The sequence below is a fragment of the Symphodus melops genome (assembly GCF_947650265.1).
Source record: "Symphodus melops genome assembly, chromosome: 19".
Lineage (NCBI taxonomy): Eukaryota > Metazoa > Chordata > Actinopteri > Labriformes > Labridae > Symphodus > Symphodus melops.
In genome coordinates this window covers 19244905-19264361 of record NC_136709.1, presented here as the reverse complement: position 1 = coordinate 19264361, position 19457 = coordinate 19244905, and the positions used below count along the sequence as shown (strand labels likewise).

The window sequence follows — 19457 nt, the reverse complement described above, 5'->3', positions numbered from 1 at the left end:
ATTCCCCTTCTTAAGATCAGAGCTGACAAATCCAACACAAAACCATCACATTTTTCATCTATGTTTACCAACAGACATACAACCAGAGCCAGAGCAACAAGCGCAGCGTGTACAAGTCCATTATTGGCAACAAAAATGGCTTCCACATGTACCCAAACAGTCCCCGCATGCTGCCTGATGGAGTGAACCCCACCCTGCACAAGATGTATATTACCTGCGGGCAGTTTGACCATCAAGAGAGCAGCAGACGATCCACCAGCAGTCGAAGGTCGCGCTCTGAAGGACGGGCCTCACTCATCCACCCTCAAAACCTGAGTGAGTCCTGAGGCCAGACTTGACTTTTGGTTACTCAAACCTGAGCTGTAGATAGAAAGTTTTCGCCTTGACACAGAGTGAACATGCCTTTCTGAGTTTGTGTGTTTTTTCCAGTGGTAGTTCGGCAGGGTAGTGCAACTTCAGACGGGTTTCTCAGCAGTACTGAATATTCCCTGTGGGCGACCACCATGAGGCTGGAAGAAGATGAAGCTCATCCAACCCTGAAACCGTCGCACTTCATGTCCCTCCCCAGTCATCCACCACCTCAGGTTTCTGTCTTTCTTGTGTCTATCGTTTGTGTCTCTTCTTTTTAGAGCACGTCTGACAAGTCCCTGAGAAAACAAGACGGTATGAACAAAGATTTGAATTTCTGTGAGCCCATTTTGAGACTACAACAACCGTACATGTCAGTTTTTTGCCCTTTCATAGAGAAATACAAAAACAGAAACAATTGGAGATCAGCACAGACTTCTAAATGTATCCCCTGGGATTGATCAAGTATTTCTGGTTCAGCATGGAAATTAATTGTTAACTTAAAACCATTAAACATTGTAATACATGATCCTGGTTAAGGATGGTTTAAGAAGTATTAATGCCTTTCATTCATAGGGCTAGAAACTGAAAAAAACAAACAAACACTGATGCATGCCTTCGAATAGAATTAGTTACTCTGATGGAGACTTTACACAGAAACCTCTAACATCATTGTAGGAATGGATTTGAATGTGTATTAAGTCCATATATCAAACCCAATGCCTCTCTCTATAGATTATAATTAGTTTTGGAGTCTATCTCTAAGCGCTCGTTAGCAGACGCTAACCTCAAGGTTTGAAATGGTTTTTGACAACTATGAAATATAGGACTGTTAAGAAACGTTTGTTTTTCTTGCCCCTCAGGAGGACGTTTTCAAAAGTGGACCACGGTCCAGAGAGCTGTCTTTGTGGGAATGGAGACACTGGCAGCACAAAGTTCTTCCTACCCACGCCGTTGACCATTCCCTCCGCTGCCGCCACTTTATTGAGGTGATGAAGCTCATAGACGGCATGAGAGAGGAAAACGAGGTGAGAGCAGAAGCATGCACAAAGTGATGGTATGATCACACAGTTTTGAATTGATTCAGGGCGAATCCAGATAGAAGTTTATTAAGCCATTCTATTTTTGGCAGAGTGGAAAATCCAACTTGGGGTCTGCGTCAGAGGCTCATTTAAATGTAAACCCAATGAAGATAGAGACCACTACACCAATTCAACAGTTTTATTGTGGTAGGCTAAAAGACTTACAAAAGGGCCTTGGGCGTCTTGTGTAATTTTTTTTGCCTAGTTTCGGGAAAGAAAGACGTTAGTGTGTTCATGCAATGGAAGAGCAAACTTTATAAACTCACCAGGCGGAAAGGAGTCAGCTGAGATGCTTGTGAACATATGACTGTGATTTGTGTTGAGTTACAAAATATATCGTTTTTTCCTGGAAGGCAAAATTCCAGGCATTATAAGCAGGCCACTCGGTGTAATTCTGTTTTTTTTGGTTTTATTAAATCTTAAATCAAAAGGATGTTTTCGGGCCACTGCTGATTTTGTCTTGTTCCTCTTAAATAAGATATAACAAGAAAAACACTGAAATGATGAGATGTTCTGTGTGCCGGGATCGTTTCATAGACAGGTGAGGGGAGCAGTTTAACCTTGAACGCGTTACCTAACAGCCGCTCGGACCGTGGTCGCAGCAGCTAGCTGACACGAATCTTGTTTTTCTTGTAGCTTCACAAGAACAGTTATATCAGCAAGGTCATCAGATCTACTACCACTTATCACACAACACTTGTTGTCATGCTGCATGAAAATGTGTGTCTCAAAGCACACTATGCTATTACACTGCGGTTAAAAAGCGACCTAAGATACTTGAGTCATCATTCGCTCATTTCCACTCTAATATTTTCCCCTTGAGCTTGTTTACAGTAACCGATACCCTCCAATCACACTCCTGATTACCTCCAAACATCCCTCATAACAATGTTTTAGCTCTCCTTGTCTCAACATCGAGCCATTGTTAAGAAACCTGCATTCATTCAAATCCTTGAAATTGGGTCAGAGATTATGGTAAAGTCAGTATTTGCTGATCTAGCATTTTGGGTCTTATTACCTTTTGTTTTTTTGTGTTTGTGTTTTTCCTCCGTCCGTTGTGGGTCTTGACCATATTTGGTCAAGGGAGAATAAAGCCCACCTGTAAAAACAGAACTGGATTAGATGGGCGAGATGGGGGCTGAAATCACAGGAGAACAAAAGACTATTTCATGTAAGCATATAAAAATGTTGAAATGTTTTTAGCCTCCTGAAGGAGAGATCAGCACAATGTAGAATATAATGAACACACATCTGAACCTGCAGTGCAGAGGGGCCTGCCTGTTTATAAGTCTGAAGGTTGCTGTGTGTGTCATCGTCATCGTTCACTGAGTGAGTCTAATTGCTTTGACTTTCCCATTTGGCAAGATGTGCTCTGTCATAAATCATACAACTGTTCCTGGCAGTTTCTCTTCAGGGCATTCAATTTGAATATTCAGCATGCAAAGCTGCGAACCAAATGTATTAAATAAACAGTCAAGTTTCCATTTATAACACTTACACTGGACGTACAAATACATTCTGTATCAGGGGGCGCATTGTGATAACGCCGTATCGTGATAATCTCATATTGTGATAATGTTGTATCAGGATAATACCGTATCACGACATTGCTGTATCGTGATAATGACGTATCGTGATAATGACGTATCGTGATAGTGACGTATCGTGATAATGACGTATCGTGATTATGCCGTATCGTGATAATGACATATTGTGATAATGCCGTATCGTGATAATGCCGTATCGTGATAATGCCGTATCGTGATAATGACATATTGTGATTATGCCGCATCGTGATAATGCCGTATCGTGATAATGACATATTGTGATAATGCCGTATCGTGATAATGCCGTATCGTGATAATGCCGTATCGTGATAATGCCGTATCGTGATAATGCCGTATCGTGATAATGACATATTGTGATTATGCCGCATCGTGATAATGCCGTATCGTGATAATGACATATTGTGATTATGCCATATCGTGATAATGACATATTGTGATAATGCCGTATCGTGATAATGCCGTATCGTGATAATGCCGTATCGTGATAATGACATATTGTGATTATGCCGCATCGTGATAATGCCGTATCGTGATAATGCCGTATCGTGATAATGACATATTGTGATTATGCCGCATCGTGATAATGACATATTGTGATAATGCCGTATCGTGATAATGCCGTATCGTGATAATGACATATTGTGATAATGCCGTATCGTGATAATGACATATTGTGATAATGCCGTATCGTGATAATGCCGTATCGTGATAATGCCGTATCGTGATAATGCCGTATCGTGATAATGACATATTGTGATTATGCCGCATCGTGATAATGCCGTATCGTGATAATGACATATTGTGATTATGCCATATCGTGATAATGACATATTGTGATAATGCTGTATCGTGATAATGCCGTATCGTGATAATGACATATTGTGATAATGCCGTATCGTGATAATGACATATTGTGATAATGCCGTATCGTGATAATGACATATTGTGATAATGCTGTATCGTGATAATGCCGTATCGCGATAATGCCGTATCACGATAAGGCCGTATCGTGGGGCTTCTGGTGATCCCACCCCGATCATATGGTATTGTATGTTATCCAACTGTAGTGAATCGTATCCCAGCATATTGAATTGTATTGTGTCATATCATATAATATGGTATTGTATTTAATAGTATCATACGGGTCATTTTGTATGGTTGGACGATTGAATCATCATGATAAAAAAAAACTTTCATATTAGTTGATATCGATCATTATCACGATACACGCCGGCCTTGACATCATCTTAAGTTAATGTTTTGATTTTACTTACTATGTGTTTAATATATTATTACTGATTTCATGCCTGGTGGGGTGAAGCCTCCATTTATTAGGTTCAAGGTTCATTTTATTTTACAAATCATTTTAAAATACAAAATACAAATTCAATACACATATGGTAGTCAATGATCATGTAAAAAAGGGTAACCCCAGAAGCCTCTGTAGCTTATGAATGGGGGCCCAGAGACACCTATTTATTAATCTACCTCATGGTGTGTTATCTATCATATGTTATCCTGTCGTATTACCATTTATTACTTAAATAACTGTTCAAACGTTTTTCATAGGTTGTTCAGGAATGTAATCAGAAATGTGCCATCCCAGCATCCGTACAGATGTCATGCGTTGTGAACACACATGAGTCCTCTGTGTGGTCAGTGTGTGACAATAGTGAAGGGCAGCGTTATGTACAGCACTCAAGTCATCTGTCCTGTGACTGTCATCTCAATGGTCACAATGCTTCGCCTCAAACTGCCTTTAAATCAGTTACTGTAATCAGGGTTAATGGAGAGAAAATGTTTAATCCAGATCTGCATCGGGTTAGCCATAAGTAATCATTTGATCATACACGGCAGAGCCATTCTAGTGAGTGCTGCAAAATGTAGAGGAAAGAAAGCGGACATGAATCGACTCTCCAAAACATGAAACCAGAATGTGTTGCCGGTGTGTGAGGTGGAGACGAACACGGAGAAGAGCGTCCTCACACACAGACGACACTTGTTGCATGTTCCCATTAACACTCTCCCTCTGCTCCTGTATATCCTGCACTTATCCTCTCTCTCTGGGAGGAATGACGTGAGACACAGCTTACTGCCCTGTCCTGAATTTGCAGGGAGACCTTCTGACCCTGTGCTCCAGAAAAACAAGAGGGAAGAGTAAGGGGGGGAAAAGGAAGCAACGATGAAAAAAAATCTGAACCGTATACTTTATTTTCCTCCTACATCTAACCAGCCGATGTTTACACTCCCCTTCCCCTTAATGCCCCCTTGCACTCTTCGAGCCATTAATCTCATTTGAGATAAACCTTTTGTCTGGGTGACTTCAAAACCACGCTGTGTTTTTCTTTGTTCTGCCTTGTTCTCTTTATGTCGAGGAGACACGGAGCGAGTGAGCGAGCGGGCAGACAGACAGAGGCCTCCCCTCCTGTGATTATGTAACGTTTCTCTGAAGTGTTACATAAAACCAGGAAGCTGAAAATAGGTCATGCCTGCACAACCTACATGTACATCAGAATGCACTAAAGCCAGGAGAACGGGAGACCACAACAACAGATGCAAAAAATGATAAAAGAAGACAAAAAGAAAGAAGACTGGGTGGATATCCCAGAAAATCTGGTTATAGGCATGTTTTAAAGAAAAGCTTTAGTTCTCTAAGTGATGCCACTATTTCTCAAACGAAGAAAGAGGCTTTAGTTCATGTATTTTAGAAAGAAATCAACATTGTACGATGACTCTGTAACCTTTCAGAATAAGAGTCTCTGTACGCCTCATCTTTGATCGTATAAGGACATGTGCAGGCGCAACATGAACGCAGGCCGAGTGAGGTATCTGTTTATCTCAGACGTGTTCTGATGCACACATTCTTGTGCAGAGGACACGTTGAAATGTGCATAGATATGCATGTTGTTGTTCGCAGCTGCTAGCTACAGCGACCTGTTGTTTTTTTTCCCGCAGCTTCACAAAGAATCATTACAGTTTGCAGTTTGTCGATTTCTTTTTTTAACTTTGGGAGTTGTCGCCGACACTCAATAACTCAATAACGTCAGCCACTTAAAAGACAAAAGGAACTCGAGGAATTTTCCTCCTCGGTTCGTGCATGTTTGGAAACAAAGTCACACGGACTGATTGGTCGGGATAAAGCCCTCTCTGTGTTTGCTCATGAGCCTCCAACTTGTCTGGTCATTGCGGTGAAATGAGATGATCAACAAAGAAGGACTTTCAACATTGCTGCACCCTTCATCGCTCGCTCAGAACCAATAGGACCCCCCCGCTCGCTCTGAACCAATAGGAACCTTCCCCCCCCCCCTCCATCTCTGTCTCTCTTCCTGGGCACGTCACCGAGTTTATTTCAGTCCAGCAGCATCTCCAGCTCTAGACCTTAATCGGATCATTAATTAATTGTGAGCAAGGGGTTGAGGTTAATCCTTCGGGAATCGAGTTCAATTCATTATTTTCACAAAGAAAAGTAGAGGAATGCTGTCCAAACTCATTGGAATCAAAATATTACAATTTATTTTTTGAGGGAAAAGCGTGGATAAAGCATTCCCTCAGTGAGCAGTGCGACTAAATCCTCGAATACCTCAAAGCCCCTTGTTCCAATTTCATCAGAAGGCAGATTTAAAAAAAAAATTTTTTAGAGGACACGGGGCAACCGTGGTCAACGTGCAAAATGAACAGCCATGAGGAAAACGGTGTCTGGAGGATACAGGAGTTTTATGGATTTGTATAAGATGGATTATCCTCCCCCCAAAAAAAAACCGAAGAAAAAAAAAAAAACAGCACTTAATTTCTCTCCGGGAAATCTGGGGTCACGATATTTCCCAGTGCAAAGTGTTTGTGCATGCACGCCTGAGTGAGAGCGGCTATGACTCCATGTGGACACCCGCAGTCCTTCACTTCTTCCTGACATCATGAAAGGACCTCTGTTTTTGTCGAAACAGCTTTTTTAATGCCACAGTTACAATAATAAAAAAAAAAACAATGTCACATAAACGTCTTCTAAAAGCGCGCACGCGGTTGTTTGTGTCGGGCAGTTCTGCGAATGTTGGCTTAATCAACAGGAAAGCCTTCTAAGAGTCGAAGCTGGTTCAACAGATTAATAGCCACATATTTCACTCACTAATTAAGACCCAATTCTCTTTTGATTAGAATTCGGACTTGTCACACGGGTGGAAAACAGAACAGCAGTGACTGAAAACATTAAGAACGCATTAACGTGTTCGTGCAGAAAAGCATGGGAGGGATGCAGAGAGAAGAACGTCCGGTCAGCCACACTGAAGCCGCTGAAGATGACGTTTGATGCTTTCGATCATTTTAACTTTGATTTTAAAAAAAAAAAATAAAAAAAAGTGTGTTTTATTTCACCTTTATTTAACCAGGTTGGTCCAGTTGAGATTAAGAAACTCTTCGAGACCTGGCCGAGACAGTCAGCAGCAAAAAAACCCCACAAAGTTGAATATTTATTTGTTCTGCTCATGTCGAAACACTCAACGTTTGCAGAAAACGATTCACTTCCATGTCGGGGAAGGAGCAGGGAGAAGAATAAGTCTTAATGAGCCGGCCCCTCACTCAACGAGAAAATCAAGAGACGTCTCGATGGTCTGTCCAATTACAATCACTTGGCAACCAACAACACCACGGCAACGTGAATACACCAGACAATTCTTTGACTTCACTTCCAAAGAAATAAAAAGGGAAAAACCACGTTGAAGATTTTATTTATTTATTTATTTATTTTCAAAAATGATTAAAAGATTAAAACCTCGTAATCCGACAGGTGAGTTAAATAGCTTCACAGCTCTATGAAGAAGACTCATCCAGTGGATACAACTGAACACCTTCAGTGATGGCCAATCAGACTCAGCGATGAGTAACCATGATTAATAACAAAACATGCCGCCAGCTAATGTCCATTTAATAAAAACAAGGAAACACCCCGGGTCATTTCTGTGTTTTAGGCCGTTCAGAAAATCCTGCGTTGTTTCTGTGGAAGGCCGCGCCTCTCGAAGGTATTCGCCTCTCGTGAAAGAACATTTTGTTAAAGTGTTAATAACACCTCTCGTGTCTGATGTGCCGTCAGCAGGCCGCTCCGAGGTTTGCCTCTGGGTTTGTTTGATGCTTTGTGAGATTTGAAAAAATATTCCTATAAAGCTGTTCATCATCATGGTTTTGGATTGTCCTCACTCAGAAAGGAGTTTAAGTCGGTTGAAAAAGTGCCAGCACTTGTTTAACTGGATGTCAGAGCAGAATCAGACTATTTTAAATCAAAGGAGCTGTTGTGAACACACATTTGTAAACACACTGCACACGTTGCACAGTGTTTGTGGTCTTTGTCCTTTTAGCGATTTGGCGTCGTCTTGGAGCAAACATTTCATTTTCCCAGAAAGTGTCTCTAACGTGACGTTTACTGCACTTTCTAAAAGCTGCCTCTGAATATGCATGATACCCATCAGTACCACAGTAGTGTGCCAAGTGGGTGTGATAGACAGGTAGACAAATAAAGCAGCTGATGACGCATCCCTCTGCGTGCTGCTTCCAGGACTCAAAGTAAAAACCGGCGGATCAAGAGGTGAAATAATTGAATTTCATTAAGGTCGTCGGAGAACAGGAACACTCGCTCCCTGCTTTCAAACAAGCTCACAAAGCTGTCGGATGACGCCTGTTCAGCTGCACAATACATCCAAAGTTTTATTTCAAAAACTGCGGCTATTTTCCATCCAAAGACATCCGGCTAGCGTAGCATTCAGTCTGACTAAAATACATAAGCAGCTCTAATTAACGGCTTCATGTTTCTATATAAAAGCTCTTCTGACTGCTTCATCCCCTCTGCAACAATCACCCTCAAAGAAATCCCACCGCTGTTTTCAACAGTCCCCTTTAAGCGTCTGAACCTTGGATGGACTCTGTCCCTGAAAAGAAAATATCCTGCATACTGATCTTGCTAAGCATCAACCATTTATTAGAAAGAGTGTGTATTCACTGACTGAGGGTTCAGGAGTGCACGTGAGGAAGAGCTCTGTAAGCTTTGTCAGTGTCACGGCTGTTTACTCCAATTCTTGTTTTGATCTTACAGAATATTTGAGATGTTTTTGCAGAAGGAAAAACACTGAGATGAAAGCTCGTTGTCTCTGGAGGAAAAAAAAAATTATTGTTTTCATTCACAAAAAAAATAGCATTTCCAAGCTACTGAGTAAGAAAATCAAATAGTGGATGAACACAGCACACTGTGACTGCTACAAGAAGCCTCTGCTGATGTTTGTATGTGCAGCCTTGGGCAGGTCGGAAATATAAGCTGGAGTTCTGTCAGTTTAACGTTTTATAAGTGTTGTGTAAAGATTCCTTTTGAGCTCCATCCTTGAACAACGGCGTCATGGAAGGGAGAGAGACGCTTGGATAACGGCTCCTTTCTGTGCTTCTGTGAAAAGTCTTGTTCCAGCAGTTCATCACGAGTATGGAAGCTTAAGTAACCACGACAGGATGACTGAAACGAGCGCTTTACTGTATTAGACTAAATCGCGTTTCTGTGAAAAACAACAACAAAAAAGAAAATATCAGGTCCATGTCATCGTACCAGTGCTGAGGGTAAAAAGGGTAGCTGAGATTTGAGCTGACGGCGTAGTTGTGACCCGGTGCTGTAAAGACACACGCCGTGTGTGTGTGTGTGTGTGTGTGTGTGTGTGTGTGTGTGTGTGTGTGTGTGTGTGTGTGTGTGTGTGTGTGTGTGTGTGTGTGTGTGTGTGTGTGTGTGTGTGTGTGTGTGTGTGTGTGTGTGTGTGTGTGTGTGTGTGTGTGTGTGTGTGTGTGTGTGTGTGTGTGTGTGTGTGTGTGTGTGTGTGTGTGTGTGTGTGTGTGTGTCCACGTCCACATGCAGCGACACTCCCTTCTATAACCGAATCACACCAGAAACAGGCACTTCTTCATGTGAGCCTTTTGTTTACTCTCTTACCAATTTTGCCAACGCTCTGGGCCATTTGTTTCCCAAATTAAACCACATTCCTTTTTTTTTTTTTCCCCTTTTCTTTTAGATATGAACTTTATTTGATACACAGCAACAGAAGGATTTGTTTCTTTCAGCCCGTACGTACGCTCTCACCTTCTCTCGCCCTCACATCAGGGTTTTTTTTTTTTAATTATTATTCCTCTCTCTCTTCTTTTTCTGCTCACTGAGCTTTGTCCTCCCGCTGGACGAAGGTTCGATGGCGCCCCGTCGGCCCAAGCAGGATACCACTCAAAATGAATCACTTCCAGGTCACATGGTTGGCACAGATGACAAGTGTTAGATGATTGCTGCGTGTGTGTGTGTGTGTGTGTGTGTGTGTGTGTGTGTGTGTGTGTGTGTGTGTGTGTGTGTGTGTGTGTGTGTGTGTGTGTGTGTGTGTGTGTGTGTGTGTGTGTGTGTGTGTGTGTGTGTGTGTGTGTGTGTGTGTGTGTGTGTGTGTGTGTGTGTGTGTGTGTGTGTGTGTGTGTGTGTGTGTGTGTGTGTGTGTCGAAAAAAATAATAGAAATAAATGGAGAGCGTTACATCAGATGAGTCGACATCTCTTCACAGGACGCTTCCTGATCGTGTTTCCGTGCGAGCGTGAACTGACGGGCGCCGCGGTCGGTGTGTTATATGTCGTCTGATTACAGCACCCTTACCTTGGTTTTCCGGCAGGTGTTTCTTACACAACTCTCCTGTGTTTGTGTTCAGGGCGAGTGTCGCTACGAACAGGAGCTCCTTCCTTACCTCGGAAAAGAAGATGCCGGCGGCGCTGTGAAGAAGAAGAGAAACGCGAAGAGCACAAAGACGTGCGCTAAAGTCAACAAAAGGCAACCCAAGCCATCGCACTCGACCTTCTCTGACGTGGAAAGCATCGACGAGGACGAACGGAGTGACTTCACACACACAAAAAAGAGGTTCACTTCCGAATGCGTCGTGACGAAACAAACACACTCTGTTCAACGTGACACCGAGGCGCCTGGCGATGACATCACATATCAGCCAGGAAGTGAGGGGACCTCTCCTCCGCTCCCGAATATCCACAGTGCAGAAGCGAACGTGCTCCAGGATTCTGTCGTTTCCAACAAGGAAGACGTCAAATCTCACGAGCCCGTCACTTTAGACAAACTCTCGCAGTTGATTTCTAACACGGAGGAAGACGTCGAGCTTCAGGCGATGTTCTACCTTCCAAAATGGGCCTCGTCACCTCGTCCGTCCTCCGTTAGACACGCTCCACGGCGAGATGAGAGGCTGACGGTCATCCTGGCCAACGTGGCCGAGCTCCTATCCCGATCTCCACCGTCTCTGGAGGAGGATCTAGAAGCTGAAACGCCTCCTCCATCGCCTCCTCCCTCTCCTGCGTGGCCACAGCAGCCGTTCAAAGTCAGCTTCACCCTGGGCGCAGACGACGACGACGACGACAAAGTGATGATCAGCGACTCTGAAGAGGACGACGATGTGCTTCCGGTGGGTAAAAAGGACGCTAGACTGGATCCTGATTGGCCTCGTCGGGAGCAGAAGCGGAACATAGCAGAAGACAGTCCAAGTTGGGACAACATTTTTGGCGAAGAAGAAATAAACGGTAATAATGAAAACGTGGAGATCGAAGATGAAAAGATGAATAATTTTGCCTTGGAAGGTGACGATGACAGAGAGGAGGAAGAAGAAGAAGGTCGGGATGATACAAGAAAGGACAAAACGCCAGATTTGACAGATGGCGTTGTAGCCTCGGACATTGACCCTCAGATGGACGAGAGCATGGATCTGTTTGCAGATGACGAAGCATTTCTGCAGATGACCATCCCAGACATCTCCACTCCCGGTGTCACACCCAGGAAATCCCCGAATGCCGCTGCCACGTCTAACCCTTTACACAAGCGCACGCCAACAAACCCACGCAGCGCTCGGCAGGCCCAGCTCATAACGGACACTCACAGCTCTGCAGAGGCAAAACAAAATCCCGAGTCATTCGACGCATCCCATGACTACTTCCCCATCAACTTTGACCTCGGCTACTCCTTGGAGGAATCTGAGGACGAGGTGGAAGAGGATGTTTCTGCACAAAGAACGTCACCTTCTCCTCCGCTTAAAAAGAGGGCCTTGTCTAACTCTTCCACTCCTCACAGCAGCTTCCAGAGACGAATAATACCTCCACAGTCCAGCGCACCCAAGTTATCTACCCCACAGGCGCAGTCAGAGCAGGGGAAGAGAGAAACGTCTTCCCATCCGGCGCTGCCTTTAATGTCAAAAGGTGGTGAACTCCCGTCTCCCATCTCATCCCCCGGAGCGAGGCGGATGCTCGTTCCCAGCCGAGGCAGCCCGTCTTTCTGCTCCAGGTTAAAGCGTAGACGAGCGGAGGCAGAAATAAGCTCGAGACAAGATTCTTCCCCTCGTCATCATCGAGGTTTGTTTTTGTCCTTCGAGAAAGACATCCACTTGAAATGACATTTACATTGTTTACGTCCTAACGCCGCAATCACCAATCTGCCTGCTCTTCTTTCTTAGTGGAGTCCAACAGTGACAGCGAGGAGGACGTGGTGGTTCAGAAAAGAAAGCGTCAGAACAAAGCCAACCCGCTGTCGTCACCACACGTGGTAAGCGAGGCCCGGTGATATGATCAGTGTTTGTTCTAAGTCCGAAGACGATACAAGTCAGCTAAAAGACTTTAGTCTGCCAAGTTTCAAACAACTTCATGAAGCCTTCGTGGGGAGGTTGGTTTGGAGCAGCGTGTACACAGACAGGCGAAGTGATGAACAGACGAACATCAGAGCTCAGATGTAGAATAACAACGAAAAAGAGAAAGACAGTAAAAATATAAAAACTTTCTGTCATCTGATTTCAGAGGGGATGAAGCTTCCCCGACCTTGAGGTCATGACCCCAAATGGGGTCCCCTGAAATAGCTCTTTCAAAATAAAATATACAGGAGCATTTTGCATTAACTGTGATGAGAGTGTATCCAGTTCATCGTGGGATGCTACAAAGGAAAAACCTTGAAGTATGACTTTCTGTCTCATCTGTGCGTCATGTATCCAGCATTAAATATCAACCTGTTAATACACGCTCACCTGGCTGTACAAACAACCTGACAGCTCCCGATACTGAAATCCAAACCCAGGGGAACAGGTTTGACATGTATTCGAACTTAAACCAGCTTCAATCAGATCGACGTAAAGGATGGGACCAGAACCAGAAACCACTTTTAAAAAAACCAAACAAACAAACAGCAGCCAAGAAATCTGACTCAGAGATGTGATTCATGAGGCTCGGGCTGTCTATCACTTCTAGGGTATGTGCAGTTGTCATGGCAACCAGCTTGCAAGCAGTAAAAGAGTGTTTCAGATCTTAATTTCTTTTTCAAGTGTTGTTGCAAGACTTATATAAACACCGACTAGCACTAATGAAGTGTGTGTGTGTGTGTGTGTGTGTGTGTGTGTGTTAGTCAAAGCTCTGCAGTGATGTGGACTCCCCGCTCGTGGTGAAGAGGAGACGTGCAGCTGGGCTGATCACAGTGAGACTTTCTTTAATCGCAGTAACACATGCCACACGGGCTCAGCGTTTTAGATTTTAGATCATCGCTCCCTGCTTCACATCAAATGGTTCACTTCCCGTCCTAATGGTGTAATAACATGCAGCTTCATTCACCAGATGTTCTAATTTGTTCTCCTCGTCTGTCTCCAGTCTGATGACTCGGAGAGCGGAGCTGTTTCTGACGACGACTTCCAGAGCGAGTCGGTCCTCTCACACAGAAGCAGAGCAGCAGAAAGACGTCGAGTCCAGCAGAGCGAAACGAAGGTGTGTGTGCAGCAACAAGACGAGCTTGTCTCTTTCTCTATAAGACTATTTCTGTTATTTCACATCTCAGACTTTTATCTTTCACCTCTCCGAAAACGCCGTCTTCCCCCAAACAGCAGAAAAATGTCACGTCTATAAATAACCTTCGGTTGCACAAACACCTTCAGCACCTGTCAAACTTGACATTTCCCATCATTCCTGTGGCAGCGTGCTGCGAGCCGAGAAGGGCGCCAGTTCCTGGACCGAGAAGCCGAGCTGTCGGAGGGTGAAGACGTGTCATCCGATGAAGAGGACGGAGACGAACAGAACCGCTCTCTTGATGGCTTCGTGGTGGACAACACGCACTTTTCTCAGGGACTGAATGGTACACGGTCATTTCTGAGCAAGGCTTTCATAGTTTTGGATAGTTTTTAGTTTATTTAGTTTTATTTGTCTAGTTTTTAAAGGTCTATATGGTGCAAAATACACTTCATGTTTTTCAAACATTGATGTGTCCCTTGTCCAACCTTAAACACCCCAAAATAATTTTTTCATGTAAAGCCTCGTTTTTATAATTTTTTGTATGAACATTCGGGCCCGACTGATTTCACCTCTTTTCGAAGAGAAAATCCGATACCGATAAATCGGCCAATATCTTCCAGCCTTTAATATCTGCTGGCCGATTAACCAGTCAGGCCTTATTTTATTCACAATAATAAGCTCCTTCTTTGTTAGAAGTTGTCAGGATTAAGGAAGTGCTAAATGTCTGTTCTCTGTCAGACTCTGAGATGTGCGGCGTTTACCTGAAGTCGGTGAGAAGCCCTGCTGTCCACGGCAGGTTCAAAATGTCCTACAGAAATCATCACAACATGGACGTATTCTCCCAGGTAGTTTGTACATGAAGTCTCTGCTTCTTGGGTTAGTCACATTAAAACTAAATATTTATTTAGAAATGTGAGGTTATGATGCTTTTGGTCCCAGGTGCCTGAGATGGATGAATCATACGCAGAGGACAGCTTTGTGGTTGGAAATGAGGTGGAGGAGGCGCAGAGCAGCGAAGAAGGCGCCGAGGACATTGAGCTCATGCCCGAGGACTCGTATGTGGACGGGCGGAGACAGTACGCCACCAGACGGCGTGTGTTCATTCACAGAGCCAGAGCGGGGGCAAACGCTGCAGCCGAATGTGTCCCGAGGCGGAGAGCTGCGGTGAACTCAAAGCGCACCAGAGTCGTACGCATCCAGGATTCTAGTGAAGAGGAGGAGGAGGAGGGCACAGAGAACAAGGCTGGTACAGAAGGAGGTGTTGCTGCACCCCTGTGGCCAAAGACGGTACCACCCGAGCCGAGCAGACCTCAGGAGAAGCAGCCGCAGAAACCCCACCCCACCTCCTCCTCCAGCTCGACTTTAACCATCGCATCCAAGGTGTCAATGCTGAGCAAGACGCTGAGAAGCTCCACGACTGCAGAGGAGCAAAACGAGAGGTAACACAAAATGTAAAACAAATACAAACTGTATGTTTGATTCAACAGAGACTATGTACATACACGAACCAAAAACAGCAAAATATTATTGTGTTTATAGTGAATGCTAATGAGCAACACTCCTCTCTAGAAGGAGTTGTGTGTAAATGAAAAAAGTCTAAAAAGAAAAAGAGAGTAAACTGGTTCATGTTTAGCTGTGATAGAGCTGCGAGGCCTCGAACCCACGTGGGATTTTTTGAGGCTGAAACGTCACATAACGACGCACTGTCGGGTATCTTTCATAGATCTATATTCGATTCATAGAGATAGATTCACCCTGGTCACTCAAATGCAGTGTGTGTGTGTGTGTGTGTGTGTGTGTGTGTGTGTGTGTGTGTGTGTGTGTGTGTGTGTGTGTGTGTGTGTGTGTGTGTGTGTGTGTGTGTGTGTGTGTGTGTGTGTGTGTGTGTGTGTGTGTGTGTGTGTGTGTGTGTGTGTGTGTGTGTGTGTGTGTGTGTGTGTGTGTGTGTGTGTGTGTGTGTGTGTGGTAGTTGCAGAAAGGCTGAGGAGCAGGTCTGTTTAAACATTTAAACACGAACATCAATAATTTGAGCCGTTACTCTTAAGTGTGTGACACAGCGCCCTAGTGGGCACTAAAGGTACTTCAGGGGTCATTAATAATAAAGAAGACTTTTTGCAGGTTTTTTTTCTTGAACATGTTTATGGATGTTTGAATCACAGCTGTCTTCCACAGTCTCTTCGTCTTCGTGTCAGGTATTGATCCGAGTTGTGTGATTAAGGGTTTTGAGGGTTTCTGCACTGGCGCATCATTGTGTTTCTCCTGCAGGTGTCGCCAGAGGATCGAAAATCAGCATCTCCTCTCTGATCAACTGGACTTTGCAGAGTCGGAGTCGCTGCTGTGCTCCAAGAAACAACCACAGGTACAGGTGTGCACACACACACACACACACACACACACGTTGGCTCTTACAGTAAACGTAAAAGGATCAGACATGAGTCAGTAAACCTTCATAAATCAGTCTCTGATTCGAACCAGAATGAGAATGAGGCGTCCAGTTTTTCTTATACAGAATAAAATCTAACAGATTACATTAACAGAATATAATGAAAAGGAAGGAATAAGGGTATTTACAACAGGTAAAAATGGTTCTCCTTTGTCCAGGCCCCTCCTTCCTCTGGCCACGATGCAACCCTCCGTGCGTCTTCTGCTCCGCCCGCGCCCGTCAGCATCCTGGCCGACAGTCGCTGCATCAGCAGTGGAGCGGATCTGATGGCCTGCCTGCGTCAGCGTCACGCAGCCACCGTCCACGTCTGCTCGCTCGACGGCTGCTACTTCATCGTCAGCAACCGAACGGCCGCAGAGAGGCACGGCCAATCGGATTTGGCCTCCATGCAGAACCGGAAGCGACTGGCCGAAAGAGTGAACAGTTTGCGGGGATTGTTTGAGCGCGTTTGTCTGATCGTGGAGAAGGACAGAACGAAGCCAGGTCAGTTAGAGCGTTGATTTATTGACCTGATGTTCAGCTCGTCTTGATACGATTGGCGGTGAGGTGAAGTGATTCTGTTCCTCATAAAATGTCGACGCCTTTTTTATTCCTTCAAGGCGAGGCATCACGTCCCTTCCAGCGAACTCGTTTCTATGACGGCACTTTGACAGCGCTGGTGAACACAGGGGTGCGTTTGCTGTGGAGCAGCGGTCCGGAGGAGAGCGCTGGCCTGCTGGCGGACTTGGCGCGCCTGGAGCAGCGTAAAGGTCAGAGCATCACTGCGCCTCTGGAGGTCAAAGGTCAGCACAGGCAGCAGGCTCTGCAGCTGTACTCCAGCATACCCTCCGTCAACTACGCCCACGCCCTCAACATGAGCCACAACTTCAGCTCCATCGGCCAACTCGTCAACAGGTAGAGAGCGTGCGTTTCCTCCATCCATCCTGCTGCCTCTACTCTTTCTGTTACTCGCTGTGAAAACCTCCGTTTGCTCCTCCCACAGCTCCGTCGAAGCCGTGCAAAAGGGCGGCTGCATGAGCAGAAGCAGAGCGGAGGAGGTCTATCGCTTCCTGCGTTACTCCTGCGACTCCTTCCTCGTGCACGCCTCAAAATCTGGAAGGAGCAGCAGCTAGCAGACGCACCTTTAACGTCCCCTGCTCGCCTTTCTGCGTCGTCGTTTCACGTCGATGGACCTCGCTCACCGCGGCACAATAAAGGGAGCACAAATCAACTCCATTTCTGTTTATATGAAAAACCACAGACTCCTTAATTTAGAGCAAACTGTTTGATTCCGTATTTCTTTTAAATCGTTTGGTTTCCTTTGAGCTCCTCTTGGGACGTAAATCGTGTCTTTTGATTATAAGAATCCGATCCATGAGGATGACGCTTGAATAACTTATTGCTTTTGTCAAAATAATGAAGACATTTGTCGTCAAGGCCACTATTAAAGACTTTAATATGATGATGGATATAATAAATATTATTTATGTACATTTGTGTCAAGGTTTGGTTGTTGATGAAAATCAGTAAGATTTGTAATTTTACAAATTAAAAACTCAACGGTGCTTTTTCAGTCTGTTAAACGATGACACATCAGTAAAAAAAAAACAATTACTGTATAAGGCGAGGCATCAAATTATACGACGTCTCTCCCTCAGCTTCGCGATCAAGAGATCTGATTGGTCAGTGAGCGGAGATTTTATCTTGAGGTGTGCAGTGTACGTTACCGTGACGATATGCTCAGGTTAGAAGTGAACGACCTTCGTAGGACTGAGACCCCCTGCAGACCTCTGGGCAGGGTGAATTTAAAGCTTGATAAAAAGGCTTGTCTGGACTTGTTTGAAGGAGTCTTCAAGATCTACTTTAATCTCCTCGGTTATCACCAGGGGGCAGTCTTTCACAGCTTAAAGGGCATTAACAGTACAAGAGAAAGAGAAACCCTTTTAATCAGCTTTCTTTCAAAAAGAACAAACCATGTTGTGCATGATAGAGCAGCTCTGTACATCCTTTACTCTTAAAAGAATGACGTGGGAATAATTCACACTATGCACATAAAATATACATGTAAAAAACTAGACAGTGTCGTGTGTGCACGTCAGACTGCAGAGAAGTAACAGCAGCTTCAGTCCTGCAGAAACAGAAAGCTGAACTGTATTGGACAGCCTCATACCCCATAGAGGTTAGTGACTCCTGGGTGTTTCTTTCTTACACTTAAGACAGCAGGATGGTGAACCATCCTTGGCCCAAAACACAAACATTAGACTATGCTAACCCATATTTTGTCAAAGTGTGGAGGTTTAAATGTCCTGCAGGTCATTCCTCTCTCTCTCACTCATTTGTTTCTCACTCTACCCACTTTCCCTCAAAATAAAGACAGAAAAACGTCAACGATAAATCAACTAAATCCTGCTAAACAGGGTGAGCTTAAAAAACGGCCACTGACTCGAGAAGAAGAAGCATTTCAAACACTTTTCCTCCAGGGTGATGTGGAGCAATGTTTTAGTTGTGTGCAACTTTTTTTTTTAATTCTTGCTAAACTTATTAACATTTAGCCTTCAAGACAAAATAACCACGCTATTGTCATAGCCTGGCTCATGGGTAATGGTAAAAGACAAGATGAGTCAGAATTGTACCAAAGAAAATGAATAATTTATTTTGGAACTCTTTAAAAAAAAAAAAAAAAAAACAGTAGCCGTGGTCATATTTCATATTATTTTCACACTGCCTTTTGGTTTGAAAAATAAGAAAGAAAAAAAAAAAAAAGGCCACTTAACAAGTCATCAAGTCACGCTGGAACACATTGTTCAGTTCAGTGTCATTATTAGTGGTTAAAATGAATCATTTCTCTGTGAGAACTTTACGATACAAGTGCTTTATGCGTCACGTCATGGTTTTTTAAACAAAAAATTAAAATCAGACGACTGTGCTGAAAACACGTCCGCGCTCGTAACATTTCTGTGACGGTCAGAATCCATAGAGGATCATTAGAGAAGACAAAGAGCTGAGACTCACACAGAGAGAGAGAGAGAGAGAGAGAGAGAGAGAGAGAGAGCTGTGAGCTCACAATTAAAACATCAGATTTCCCGTTCTACCATTTTATACACAGTACACAACAGTATCCTAAAAAGGCATTTCAATAAATGTACAAGAACAAGGAGCACGCACAAATACATTTCAGCTTTCTTAGTGTTTGACTGAGGCCCCGTGTCCACCCAGCATCTTTTTCCTTTCTTTTTTTAAAATG

At 44.1% G+C, this 19457-nt stretch overlaps 1 protein-coding gene across 5 annotated transcripts in view; it reads left to right on the top strand.

Annotated features, from left to right (window-relative positions):
• Positions 1 to 17704, top strand: part of fancm (FA complementation group M) — a 41366-nt gene extending 23662 nt beyond the window's left edge. For 3 of the 5 annotated variants that reach the window (XM_079370306.1, XM_079370305.1, XM_079370309.1), the window contains 14 exons: positions 75 to 315; positions 430 to 584; positions 1212 to 1376; positions 10689 to 12381; positions 12483 to 12571; positions 13418 to 13486; positions 13657 to 13770; positions 13978 to 14134; positions 14530 to 14636; positions 14731 to 15230; positions 16057 to 16150; positions 16393 to 16717; positions 16834 to 17128; positions 17217 to 17704. In XM_079370306.1, coding sequence (XP_079226432.1) covers positions 75 to 315; positions 430 to 584; positions 1212 to 1376; positions 10689 to 12381; positions 12483 to 12571; positions 13418 to 13486; positions 13657 to 13770; positions 13978 to 14134; positions 14530 to 14636; positions 14731 to 15230; positions 16057 to 16150; positions 16393 to 16717; positions 16834 to 17128; positions 17217 to 17346 — 4134 coding nt within the window. In that variant the 3' untranslated portion in view covers positions 17347 to 17704. The remainder of the gene's footprint in view (positions 1 to 74; positions 316 to 429; positions 585 to 1211; positions 1377 to 10688; positions 12382 to 12482; positions 12572 to 13417; positions 13487 to 13656; positions 13771 to 13977; positions 14135 to 14529; positions 14637 to 14730; positions 15231 to 16056; positions 16151 to 16392; positions 16718 to 16833; positions 17129 to 17216) is intronic. The other 2 variants (XM_079370308.1, XM_079370307.1) reach the window with 1 other exon arrangement.
• The last annotated feature ends 1753 nt before the right edge of the window (positions 17705 to 19457 follow it).